At 43.1% G+C, this 13,837-nt stretch overlaps 1 protein-coding gene across 1 annotated transcript in view; it reads right to left on the minus strand.

Moving 5' to 3' along the window:
- CFAP52 (cilia and flagella associated protein 52) overlaps positions 1 to 7,312 on the minus strand; it is a 28,434-nt gene extending 21,122 nt beyond the window's left edge. Inside the window, exons 1-5 of the mRNA XM_063123248.1 lie at positions 7,216 to 7,312; positions 4,875 to 5,074; positions 3,611 to 3,747; positions 1,290 to 1,418; positions 375 to 474 (exon numbers count right to left, since the gene is read on the minus strand). Coding sequence (XP_062979318.1) covers positions 375 to 474; positions 1,290 to 1,418; positions 3,611 to 3,747; positions 4,875 to 5,074; positions 7,216 to 7,312 — 663 coding nt within the window. The remainder of the gene's footprint in view (positions 1 to 374; positions 475 to 1,289; positions 1,419 to 3,610; positions 3,748 to 4,874; positions 5,075 to 7,215) is intronic.
- Between the last annotated feature and the right edge of the window lie 6,525 nt (positions 7,313 to 13,837).

A 13,837-nucleotide genomic window follows, 5' to 3' on the forward strand; every position in this document is an offset into this window, starting at 1 on the left:
TGCTTGCTATGTCCCCGCTTCCTATCAATAATGCTTTCTTTCCTCTTCCCAGCCTGCCATTCCTCCTTCCTCCCCGCCCCCTTCCAATCAATAGAGGTTGCCTACTTTATGACCTTGTGAGAGAATCTTCTATATAAAGTGCTGGTTATTACCTTTAAAGCCCTACATGGTTTGGGTCCAGGTTACCTGCGGGATCGCCTTCTCCCGTACAATCCACCCCGCACACTCAGGTCCTCTGGGAAGAATTTACTCTAGTCAGAAAAAAACTAGGCTGATAACCATTACCTAGAGTAACAAGCACTGCTACAAATTGCTCTTTTTTGGCTTAGGGGTTCAACTTCACCTTATAGTGGAAGTGGTAACAGGCCTCTTACCATAGTGCAGGTAACTATCCTTTTCAGCTGCCCTGTTTGGCACTCCGTTGCTCGGATTTTTCTGTTGGGCAAGTCCAATTCCCACACTCGAATAGTTCCACTGCAGCCAAAGAACATATTTCAAAATACATTCTACATAGACCAATGTCGCATAAATCTCTTCAGCACAACTACTTCCCTTCTAGCTTCCCAATACCAAGCAAGGAATGTCACCTAAACATAAACTCATTCTACTCTCCCTATTATTCAGGCATGCGGGGTGAAGGGGGCTTGGTTAGTGGATTAGGTCATTTCAGAGAAGATTGAGATAGGTCCTCGCGACAATGCCAAGCACTCACAAACTACATCATTTTCGATGGAAGCTGCCTGCAATCGGCTCGATGGAAGTAGCAATCATTCAAGATGCAGCAAGTCCCAAGGAAAATGTAGGTGACTGAGTCCACTGACTCACTCTCTATTAAAGCCAATGATTGCATACCAAGGGTGATGTGAGAAAGAAGCGAACTAGCAATTTCAAAAATACCCCCTTCCAGTATTAAAAGGCCACAGCAAAGAGCAATTTTACATTGCCCCTGCCTTGTGCGGATCTCTGAATGCAAACATTGCGAATGTTACAGGAGGAGTCTGATGCAAAACTCCTCTTGTGAATCAAAGAATTTAAGAATTCCGCTCTTTCTAAATGTGCTAGTAGGTTCAAAATGCTTGAAAATGCCTGTCGGAAACACTGATACAAGCCATTTCATCACCACCACCACCAGGCAGACACATGGAAGGAAAAGCCACTCTCTCATGTGGGCAGTCCCCTTACTATTTAGGTAAGTAGTTTTACGGACAATGAAATAGATTTGAAGGGTTCTCATTTTTAAAAATAATAATAATGAAATGAGTGCCTTTTTCACAAAAGCAATGCCATACCTTCCAGCGCTAATGAACATCTCATCCCTGCAGTTGGAATACACCAGCGTGGTTGGGTTCCCAGCACTACGGGCAGCAGCAGGACTGCCACAGATGGCCTCTTTCTTTAGGACGCTCCACACCACTATGCTGCCGGAAGAGGGAGAGGATTTCAATATTTACTTAGAAGTACATCCCTATGAAGTCAGCGGGGATTTCTCCCAAACCAGTCCACTTAGGAGCACTACACACAGAGTTAGTTCAGCTGCAGCAACAAACCACGGTTTGGCATTAGGCGAAGAAGTAGCTAAGCAGCCTCAGGAGTGCCTGGTGATTCCATGCACCCAAACCCTGTTTTTGATCCCGCTTTGCAGCGCAAGGGCAAACCGTGGGTTGCGAGTTCAGATGAGATGCCTCAAATCGGGATGGGAGGCAAAGAATAGTTGGGTGCAAGGAGAGAACGGAGGGGAAGGAGGGAGCACATAAACCTGAGGCTTCTCGACTGCTTGTTCACTCATTAATATTTGAACTGCCAAATAGCTGATTTCAAGAACTGGCATTTGTACATTGAAACAGAGTGCAAATTTCTTCCCAAGTCAAGTCCTATTCTCACAAGACTGTTGGGAGGGAATAAATCTCACCTAGACTGTTGCTTGGCATGACATGCAGCAAAAAGGATCTTTAACATAAATTTATAGCTCAACGATTAAATATGCCAGCCAATACAATGGGGAATATTGCACCAATTCAATGTCAGCAATCTTAGTGATGCCAACATATTCAGGTGTTGCAAGCAGATACAAATATTTAGCTACACTCCACAAATAATTAAATCCAAACCAACACAGACACATGCTTTGGCTACCTCAGTTCACTCAGTTTTAAGCATAAGAATAATCCTGTCAAAGACATTAGAAATCAGTATGTTCAGCTGTTTGCCTAATCATGTGTTCCTATTTCAGGCAGTGTCTTGCAGGAATGTGGACAGCATCTTGCAGGAATAAACTATGTATATACAAGTTCTGCTCTTGGAAATAAGCATTACTTCTATCTGACCCTCCAAGCCAAACACAACTCATTGCCAAAGTCTTGTGGGCTGCATTCTTCCAGTCCCAAGCAAGCAGCAAAAGCAGTGAGGTTACTGAGAACCTGTCAGGATGCGAAAATATGGCTGGTGACTGTGTTCAGCTTGGTAGGTCTGATGTGGGTAATTACAGCTTGAGCGGAACCTGTATTATCCCACCAGTTCTGTCATAATGGAGATGTTTAGTTTGAGGTGGAAGGAGGCTAAGCAAGAAGGAGCTAGGACTATATATACAGATAAATCAAACATAAAGGTGGAAGAGACAAACACAATTCAGATCATGAATCACTGAAAGGAACATCTGCAAAAAAGTATGCAGAGTTGCTGTTCTCACACCAAGATCTCACACCTCAAATTCCCAGTATCATTCTGTAGAGCACCCTTCCCAAACTGGTGACCTCCAGATGTTTTGGGCTTCAAATTCCAGCATTCCTGGCCATTGGCCATGCTGGCTGGGGCTGATGGGAACTGAAGTCCAAAATATCTGGAGAATACCATGTTGGGGAAGTCTTTGAATTAAAAACCACTGACCAAAAGCTTAAGGGTGATTTTCTTGGTATCAGTCTTTATTTGCACTTTCCCCTAAGACATGTGAGCCTCGTGTGTTGCAGAGCGGTAAAGAAGCAGTTTCTGCAGCCAAAGCTCTCCCCACGGCCTGAGTTTGATCCCAGCGGAAGCTGGTTTCAGGCAGCTGGCTCAAGTCGACTCAGCCTTCCATCCTCCAGAGGTTGGTAAAATGAGTACCCAGCTAGCTGGGGAAACGGTAATAATGGCCGGGGAAGGCAACAGCAAACCACCCCGCTATAAGGCCTGCCAAGAAAACGTCAGCGAAAGCTGGCGTCCCTCCAAGAGTCAGCAATGACTCAGTAATTGCACGAGAGGTTCCTTTCCTTTTCCCTAAGAAAGGCAGAGAGAAAATGGGCAATGTTGAAAAGCTGGAACAAACATGATTCCAACACATTTAAGTGGTGGACCAGCTCTTTGTCAGTTGTGTGTACAAGCGCTCTAACACTACAAATACATCTTTAGCCATGTTCTCCCTGATCCATGCATGCCTCTGGGGGAATACACATGAACTGGGAAAGATAGTGCTGGAATTATCCCTAAAAGAATATGCAAGGTGAAACTCAAAAGCAAAGGAATGGAAGCAGGTGTGTCCATTTCCCTTGATTCAAGGTGGTTTTTGTTCCTCTCTGCATTTGACTCCTGGCTTCCAAAACTGAAAAGGGGAGGGAAAGCAGCATTTGATTAATTTTACCTTCCATCATCCTGGCCTCCCAGTGACACTAGGTAAAGGTCATTTGGAGAGAACATGAGATTTTCAATTTTACCCTTGTGAAGTGACAGCCGAGCCAACATCTCTTTTTTCGTGTAGTCCCACAAAATAATATCAGCCTAGGACACAGAAAAAGAAAGACCAGCATGACAATAGCACTTTGATCAGCTGTTTGTGATGTGAAAGATATTCAGAACAAAATAAAACAGTTTTAAAAGGTCATAAACAACTCTTTCTTACAATCCCTTAGCATAGGCACACTTTGAATCAGTTACATTCAGCCTTACTGAGACAGAGAGCTGGTTGAATCAGTTCCTCAAATGGAAGAACTTACACAAGCATGGCACATTTTAGACAAATGGCAGCATCAAGCATAAAGCAACATAAGGCAGAAGTGCCAAAATATATGAATGGCTTGACATGATTAAGGTATTGTAGAGCTACTGGCCTTCTATCCAGATACGCACACCATAAGTAATCAAGTATTGTTGACTTCCATATAAATGAAGGAGGGGAAAAACACTATGCGAATCCAATGGAAAAGAAGAGATAGTCTCTAGTGTTGGAAAATAGAAAAGGTTTTTATTTTTTTGTTACATATATCTTCAATCTTTAAAAATTGAATAGTTGTTTCAGAAGCTCCTGAAGAAGGATCGGGAGATCTGAAACGTCGAGCTTTTTATACATTAAGTCCTTTTACAACAATACAATTTTTAAAGATTGAAGATAAATGTAACAAAAAATAAAACCCTTTTTCTATTTTCTAACACTAGAGACTATCTCTTCTTTTTCATTGGATTTCCATATAAAGAAATCAAAAACCTCTAAATTATTTGCTCAGGGTCACATGCACACTATGCTATAAAGTAATTCAGAAATAGAGCATTCATACCACCAAGTCCCTTGCTGTTTTAAATCAGCCTTCCAGTATTCCCATTCAGCACTTATGCTTTCTCACCAACATACGGTTCAAAGCGAATATTTGAATGTTTTACTTTATTCTTAGCGTATTTAAATTTGTGCTTATACAACTAAAATCTCCACCAGAGATTGTATCAATTAGCCTAGATGTAGAAAATACAGCAGGGCTGTTCACGGGCATCATTCACAGCTGTGAGCTACAAGACCTAAATCTGTAGACATGGCACTATTTAAAGGTCAGTGTTGAAAAAGAAGATTTCAGGGTCATGCTTTCCCCAGGTCCATTGGAAAACAAATGCATTTTTAAAAGGGGGCCCTTATCCACCTTAAAGCCCATGAATGTGATCTGGCCAGACGCAACATAGGATCCACTTGGAGAAATGGTGACACAGGAGACATTGTTGGTGTGACCATGCAAAAAATCCTGAGTACGAATATTTATGCCTTGGATAATGACTGTGCAGCCCAGAGGGTAGATGAGGTGCTCCCGATCTGGATGGCAGATGAGACCACAGGGAACATGCCCTGCAAGGAAAAGGAGGACAAGAAAGAGAAACGTCAGAGTCATTCTACTGAAGAAAGAACATGGGGCATTCTGGGCTATAGTGAGTTGCTCTTTGGAGAGGGACATTTCTTAGATACTTTAAGTTGTTTCCTACCTACAGGAAAGCTGGTGACCAACCCCTTGAGCATCGGAGGTTTAGCCATGCTGTTCCTCATTGCTTCTCCTCGTCAGTTTAGACTTACGCTATCTCTAGAAGCTGTTAATTACAGATTTGAAATCCACTCCATATACTTTTGGACAAGGAGTCCAACGTTTTTCTTCAGGAAGCAAACAGTCTACCATGGGGGTTAGAACTCACAGCCATTATGCCAAGCCTATATGTTTATGTTATGGTGAATTCTTAACTTTTGTAAATTGAAAACGTGTATTACTGACGAAGGTGGAAATGGTGTATACAGTCTGGAATCACCATTTAATACTACATTTATATGTTTTCCCTTGTTTACATTCTCTCATGTCTATGACATGCTTTTGTACTTGTTAATCACCAGTAACTCTATTTGTTTATTAAATGTTTGCCAAATGTCTATTGATATAATCATGCTGAGGCTTTTGTTATGTGTACAACACACTGGACTTCCCAGACATAGTGCACTTAACTTCAGGAATGTTGGTGGATCCTTTCCCTTTCTTTTCATTCTTTCAGTGAGGGTTGCTCCTTATTTCTTTTTGTTTTTGGTTCCTCATTGCTCAGCATACTCACTCCACAGCACTTATTTTGGTTTGTATTGTGCTCTCCACAAATGTTTCTTAATGCTTCCTACTACTCAGATTCTCTTCCAATCTTTCATTCCACTTTTCCCTACACCTACATTAGAGAATATATTGAACTGAATATTGAGTTTGATCTAGTCTGTAGTTTTAAGGCAGAACTCTATGCTCATATCTTTTTTTATTCAAACAGAGTGGCTCCCAGTCCACGCTACCTATGAGCAAGGATCTGAGAGATAGACGAATTTTGGTTCTCAATTGATTTAAATATTTAACCAGAACTCTTTTTTAAATTTTATTTTACTTTAAGTCAGCTGTAGCTTCTGGGAGAATGTTGAAAGAGCCCCTGAGCCGGGGTTGTTGAATAATCTAATGAAGACACTCAAACCTTCTAAATCAAAACACACAAGTGCCACGGAATCTCTGTAAACCAAACTCTTTTTTTATGCTCTTACTAAACCCTTCAACATGCAACTACTCACTTTCCAGAAGAGGCATCTTGCCCCCACACAAATTTTCCATAGTTTGTCTTCCATGGAGACTCCACTACTTACTACAGAAAGTCCCCATAGGCTGAACTGAATCTCCTACCTTAATAGAAGTGAAAGACTTGCAGAGAATGCCTACAGAAAACCTGTGATTTATCTGAAGACCCTTTCCTTCCAAATGCTTATCTCTCCAAATCCCCTGAACCAGCTCTATACTTAATACTATAGCCTGCCACCCTCAAACTTAAGACTCCACTGGGTTTTAAACAGGCCTCAACAAGATTAGACCAAAGGACATACTGAATTTATTATTTCTTTGTTTGTTAGGCTTATACCCTGCCTTTCCCTTGGCACACTCAATGCAACTAACAACATTACTGTTGCACAAAACACAGCAGTTGGGTATAAAACCATAATAAACATGAGAATCCTGGAGAGATCGTTCCTGATTGAAACCGAGAGGTGGATTTGGCCTCTCCCCTGATTACGGTCAGTTTAAACATTAAAGATTTTGCAGGGGCAGCAGGAGTGATGGAAACTGGAGATCTAGCTTAGGCGTGTCTACGTTATTTTTTAACTGATATATCTCAATCCCTCCTTTCTACAGCACAATCCAAAAGGTGAAGTTGCAAGCCGCAGCTCAACGGTGGAAGATATGAATAACGAAGAGGGTTCCCCTGAGCATGGACAGAGTTCATTTGTTTTACAGTGGACAACTATAGGCGACTGTCAGCTAGCTGTAGGTCCCAAGGCGTGACTTCCAGGCCGCCTTGAACTCCGGCGGGATCTTTCTTTCTTTCTTTCTTTCCTTCCATTCCTTCCAGTAAGCGCTGACCTCTCCCCGGTGTCGGCGACACACACCTCCAGCGCCTCCCGCCCCCTCCACTCCTCTCTCCCGATACCATTGAAGCCGATGATCGCCTCGAGTTGAAGGCCGTCCAAGTCGTCGCCGCCGCTGTTGGCCGCAGGTTCGCCCTCCTCATTCGGCAAAGTCGCCATGCCCGCCTGCCCGCACTTAGCACCTCGCTGAGCGGCTGTGTACGCCCGTCGCTAAGGAAACCGCGCAGGCGCACCGGCAGCCAGCTGCGCGTGCGTAGAAACGCTACCTTCACCCAGGCGGCAGTGGGCGTGCCTTTGGCGCCTCTTCCTTGCCTCAGGTGCGCGGGAATGGCTCTCCTCGGAAAGGACAGGTATGTCCGCAGAAGTGGCACGGGCGTCTCTTTCGGTGCATACTGAAGGGGCTTAGCTTTGAAGGCAGCTTCTCCCAATCTGCATAGGTGTTGGACTACAACTCCCATCATTCCCAGCGAAGAGCACCAGAGTAGGGAAGGCTGTTTTAAGTAGGGTGACCATATGAAAAGGAGGACAGGGCTCCTGTATCTTTAACAGTTGTATTGCAAAGGGAATTTCAGCAGGTGTCATTTGTAGATGTGGAGAACCTGGCGAAATCCCCTCTTCATCACCACAGTTAAAGCTGCAGGTGCCCTGCCCTCTTTTAAATCTGGTCACAGTATAGCTCCTGCAGCTTTAAATGTTGTGATGAAGAGGAAATTTCCCCAGGTTCCCCATATATACAAATGACACCTGCTGAAATTTCCTTTGCAATACAACAAGCCCTGTCCTCCTTTTCATATGGTCACCCTATTTTAAGGCATCCCAGCATATTTCTGTCCTTTGCAGAAACGCAGATTCCTCCTGCACTCGCATAAATCTAGTGTGGGTATCTTTAAGGGACACACGTGCTGTATTTCTTCAAAGTATACCATAACGCAGGCATACAGAGGCTGTTTCTACACCTGCGTTCCCGCCTCTCCCCCCTGCCCCCAGATCGTCCCAGGATCATCCCTGTGCATGCAATCTGTCTTCAACATAAGTTATAACCAAGCATTTATTATTATGTAATAATAATCATCCTGGCCATGTTATTGTAGCTACAATATGGAGCTATTTTTTAAAAACAGTATTACACTTACATTTTGTTTGGGAGGAAATTAGAAAACTAGAACACTGGACTGAAAATGGTTGATAATAATACAGCTAGTTCCAGTTAGCTTCATCTGTGACATTGGTGAAACACGAGGGCCGTTTCTACACCTGCCTTTTCTCCTGGGATCATCCCCGTGCATGCAAAATGACACATAGGGGATCCTGGGAGCAGGCATTTTCCTGGGATAATCCTTAGGTGTAGTAAGGGCCAGAGACTTTAGTCGAAGGCAAGAGTGGTGCCCTCCAAGTACTGTTGGACTACACCTTCCATCATCCCTAGTCATCATAGCCAATAATGATGGATCATGGGAGTTAAAGGCCAAAACATCTGGAGGACCACAAGTGGGCCTAGTCTAAGGCAAGGGTGGGAAAGTGCCGTGCCCTCCAGATGTTATTGGACTGCAATTCCATTATCCCTGGCCATTGGCCATCTGCCTGAGGATGATGGAAGTTGGAGCCCAACAGCTACTAAAAGGCCACAGGCTCCACTCCTGCCTTAAAGAGGAGATGCTCCAGTTTCCTCCTCCTTGCCCCCTCTCGCAAGGACAGGTGTGGCAGCGAATAAATTTCAGTGGAAGGGGCAGATTCACAGTAAGGTTAAGGCCTGTTGTGATTCACTATCATCCATCATGAATTGGAAAGCAAAACACACACACACACACACACACACAAAACACACAAATAGTGTTCTAATAGTATGATCTTATGTATGCTTACTCGAAGTAAGTTGATCAGTGTTCATTGAGGCTTACTTCCAGAAAAGTGCATAGAATATGGAATGTGGAAAACATGCCCTATGAAAAACATTTGATGGACCTGGGTGTGTTTAACCTGGAGAAAGTAAATATGAGGGGGGCACAACAGGACTCTTCAAATACCCAAAGGGCTGTTATACAGAAGAGGGCAAAACTTATTTTCTGCTGCTTCAGGTATGGGCTTAAGTTATAGAAAGTTTTTGGTTGAACATTAGGAGAAATGTCTTAACAGTAAGAGCAGTTTGCAATGGAACCAATTATCTAGATGGGGTGGAGTAGGAGGTTCTTCCTTATTGAAGGCCTTCAGACAGAGGCTAGACTACCATCTGCTGGGGATGCTCTAGCTCTGGTTTTTCTGCATCAGTCAGGGAGTTGGACTAGATGGCCTGTAGTGCCCCCTCCATTTTTCTTTATTATCTGCCAACAAATGGCTCCAAGTGACTGAAACATACAGAGCAATAAAAATAAGTCACACAGTCCAACAAACAAAGTAAACATCCAATTATGAAAGACAGCAACAGTTAAAACCATCCTCAGGGAACATTGAATTGTTTTTGAAAAATCTATTTGCATCATTTTGAAAGGTTGCTATGGTGACTTAAAATAACCCACCACACGATAACCAGATACTCAGGTGTTCCTGAGTGCATAGATGTAGTCTGAGATATAGGACAGATTTTCTCTTTCCTACTCAGCCTCTCTGCCTGGACTGTACAAGAATTCCTGTTGACCTGGAAAGCATCCATAGCTACAGCAGGGCTCAAAGTCATGCTTCAAATAACCTCCCCAATATAGATAAGAAACAAAAGTCTCTAATGTTTGACCATAATTATTTGTTGGTCATCTCTACACACAGGGATAATTTCAGTGAAATTCTTTAAATGTTTTCTCGGAAATAAGCCCTGTTAAGTTCAATAAAACTTACTCCTAAATAAGTATGTATGAATCCCTCTCCCTATACACTAGGATTCTGGGGTTTAGAAACCTAATTCCCACCTTCCATGGTACAAGCCAATGGTCCATCCAATCCACTTCCAAATATTTTGAGACACTATAAATTAACAGAGTTAATTTATTACAAAACATTAACAGAGTTCTCCAGGCACTGATAGCAAGCTTCAGTTTCTGCAATAGGACCCGCAGAACCTTTATCTTCCTTTTCAAGAAAAGCCCCTGACCCTACTGTTTCTCCTTAGGCAGCCCTCCAGATGTCTGCTTATTTATTTTTAAAACATTTATATCCTACCCTATATGACAAGTATCTCAGGGCAGCATACAGATAAAATCATACATAAAAAATAGAACAATAAATATACAGTTCTAAAACAAATCAAACCATTAATTTGTTAAAACCAGTATGAAATTTTAAAACAATAAAATCCAATTAAAACAAGACAATTCTGGATTCCAGCTCCTAGCAACCCCAGCCAGCATCGCCAATGGTAAGAAATGCAGGGAGTTGTAGTCCAAAACATTTGGTGGTTAGAGAAAGATGAACTAAAGGCCCCCAGTGAAGCAGTAAGAAGTGTGGTGGGCACTCCCCAACTAGAGAGGATCGCTTGTTTCCAAAAATATGCTATGGGAGTGGGGTGGAGGGGTGGAGTGTGTGTGTGTATGTGCTTCAGACAGATGGCTCTGGCACTACCAGTCAAAACGCATTGTGCAGATATGCCATCTTTTCCTCCTTAACAGATTTTTTTTGTGTGGAAAGAAAACAAGATGGAAGAAGTGGTGGGAGCGTTACATCTTCTGGACTCCCTGTAGAATTCCTTGAATGGGGCACAGGGAGATTGCACAAGAAAAGCCTCATCTGGAAGCACGCCAGGTTTTAACCTTAGGTCCCACAGGTCCTAAAGGTCCCACACACATTAGCATGTCAGCCAGTATTATCCAATAGTCATTGTGCTAGTAGAAGGAGAGAGAGAACAATGAGATGTGAGAATGCCATGGGGCAATGTGAACTTCAGTCCTGAAGTCCTATAAACTAAATCCTGGTTAGAATCAGGCTCCAAACTGTCCTATTTTAGAAAAACTCTTGTGTTGGCTAACCTATGCAGCAGAGCCCCTAACTCACTCAACCATTGGGTTAGAAAAAGAATGGGCTCCAGTGCCAAACAGCCCTTTGGCAAGAGCTCCCATTCCCTCTGGCCGTAGCTGGGAGCACGGAGACCACTGCAGCTTCTTAGGCTTGCCATACCAATCAAGCTGCAAATGGACAAAATTGTTCAGGCTGCTGCTTTCTCCACATTTTTAGGATTCTGTTGAAAGAGTAATGCCAGGATCAAATATTTATAGCGACTGCTCACAAATTCACCCAAAGTGTCACTAAGGGAAGCCTTGAACGTGGCAAGGCTCTTAGCTGGACCCGGTGGTTCATTGTCAAGAGTACATTCTGGGCACTTTTTCCTTTCACACAGAGCAAAGCAATCATTTTAATAAACTAAAATGTCTTGAATAACTCTGTCTCCCCATCTCTCTCTCTCTCTCTCTTCCACTTGACCTGCCTTCCTTCCTCCCAGCTACAGTGGGGGAAGAGAATCCTGCTTTTGATCGGGGCTGTCCTACTTTCAGGCAAACTGCCACTTTCTGCTTTTCCTAAGGTAGGACAAGCAGCCAATTATGCTATCTTTGGCCATGCCTGGTGTATGCGCCCTACTTTTATGAGGCATCTGTACCTGCTCCAATGAAAGGAACACATTCGCATCAGGAGTCTCTGTGTGCTTTGTGGAGATTGAAAGCTCATATCCTCCCTGACTGTGCCTTCGAAGCCTTGTTAGTGAGCTGAGGTGTTGCTCTGTTCATGAAGCATACAAGAGATGTTGTGCAGACTCTATACTGTTAGTTTTACCCTACCCTGTGCCTGCTTACCCTACCCTGTGCCTGTTTGCATTCTCTTCCCCTCCTTATTGTTTTACTATGATTTTATTAGATTGTAAGCCTATGCGGCAGAGTCTTGCTATTTACTGTTTTACTCTGTACAGCACCATGTACATTGATGGTGCTATATAAATAAATAATAATAATAACGCCTGAGAGAAACTCCTTTGGTACCAAAGTCACTATTCTCTCCCCTATATGCAAAATGTGAATAAGGACCCTCCCTCACTTTAGCAGAGCAAATTGTTTTGAAGTGTAGTGGGCATAAGCAAGGGTTTTGGTTCTGTCCACAGTTTGTTTGTCAGAATCATTACTTTTATTTAAAGAAAGAAAGAAAGAAAGAAAGAAAGAACTAAAAACCACCTAGTGGCAGCTTAAGGTAACTGGCTGTCATAATTGCTGGCAAAATGTAAGCTATAGCAGGGCATTCAGTACATGCTTTATATTTGATGTAGGATGCTGTGGTTTTTTCCATCCCCTATGAGGCTGTTCCTTTAAAAAGCAACTTGAGATACTTTCACATCACCTCAGCATTGTTGTTATTTTACATGCACAAAGAAGACAAGAAATACAAAGGCTAGGTTCTTACGACAACCCTAGCTCCCCCCCCCCCTCCTTTGGGCATACAGAGTTTTGCATCATTTTATAGTGTGTGTATAACAGCTTCATGTTGTGACAGAAGTGTGCATTATGAGAGTTATGGCCATATGGGGAATTCTGAATCAAAGATCAAAGCATAATCATCCTGAACCTCAACAGTCTTATCATTGTTAACATTTAAAATATTTAATAAGGGGAAAAAAACACCCAGAAGAGTGCTTCACAGCTCACAAAGCCATCTTTTGAGAGCTTGTTCTAGCTTTTGAAGGGCATCAGGGGCTGGCCTTGCCAGGCATCTGCTGAATCCCACACTCCAGCTGTGGGAGGGGGGGGGGAGATACTGCTGACCCCAGAGCCCTTGGCCTTGCACCTCCTCCTCTCCCTTGTTTCTGCCAGCTATTTACTTACCCTTTCTGAAGCTTTATTAGGCCTGAACTTAGCTGTGACAAAGAAAAAGAGCAGCAACTTTCTTGGCCTCTCTTTCTGGGCATTAGGCCTAGAGTGAGAGAGTGAGCAAAGGGGCAGTAGTGACAGTGGCAAGGAAGTGGACCATATAGAGTAGGGGTTCTGTTGGCATCTTGTCCTAGGGCTCCCCCAAAATCTGGAACTGACATTGCTCAGATTCCTTAACTCTGCAGGTCTTGCCTCCAACCTGGCTGGGCTCAGTTCATGCCCAATTAAATCAAGCTGGTTGATTCAATTGGGCATAAACTTTTGCCACATTTACATCCTGGCATTGATAAAACTTTAAAAAGGTTAGCGTTGCAATAACGGGCTAACACAGCTATGAGGTATAATAGGCTGAGAGATGGTGAGGGATTTGAGACTGCATTTCAGTGGCTGAGCAGGGATTTGAACAGGCATTCCCCACCCACCCAACGTAACACTCAAGATAGTATACCATATTGACACTATAAAGAACAGTATATCTTAAGCACAGGGCAGGGACATTCCAAATTGGCTTCCATTTTTTAAGTCATGCTGCCTTCTCTAGCTATCTTTACAAAATCTTTATTACTCATCAAGGGCTTCTCTACATCAGGCTGTTATCCTGCGATTGAGATTAGTTATTCACGGAAGTTTACGGGTCCTTTATATGACACCATCAACTTCCAGGGCCTCTCCTGTGCTTTATGACCATTTTTGTGGCTTTATTTGTAATAGAGAAAATGCTGTATTTAAAAATGGCAATTTGAATCCATCTGTATAACTACAAAGTAGCGCTATAACCACAGCGCCACCTAGTGCCTGTAAAGGGACGATCTGAATCCCTCAAAGAATCCAGAAGCAGAAGTCCTGGTAAAGT

The sequence above is a fragment of the Elgaria multicarinata genome, chromosome 3, assembly GCF_023053635.1.
Source record: "Elgaria multicarinata webbii isolate HBS135686 ecotype San Diego chromosome 3, rElgMul1.1.pri, whole genome shotgun sequence".
In the NCBI taxonomy this organism is placed as follows: Eukaryota; Metazoa; Chordata; class Lepidosauria; order Squamata; family Anguidae; genus Elgaria; species Elgaria multicarinata.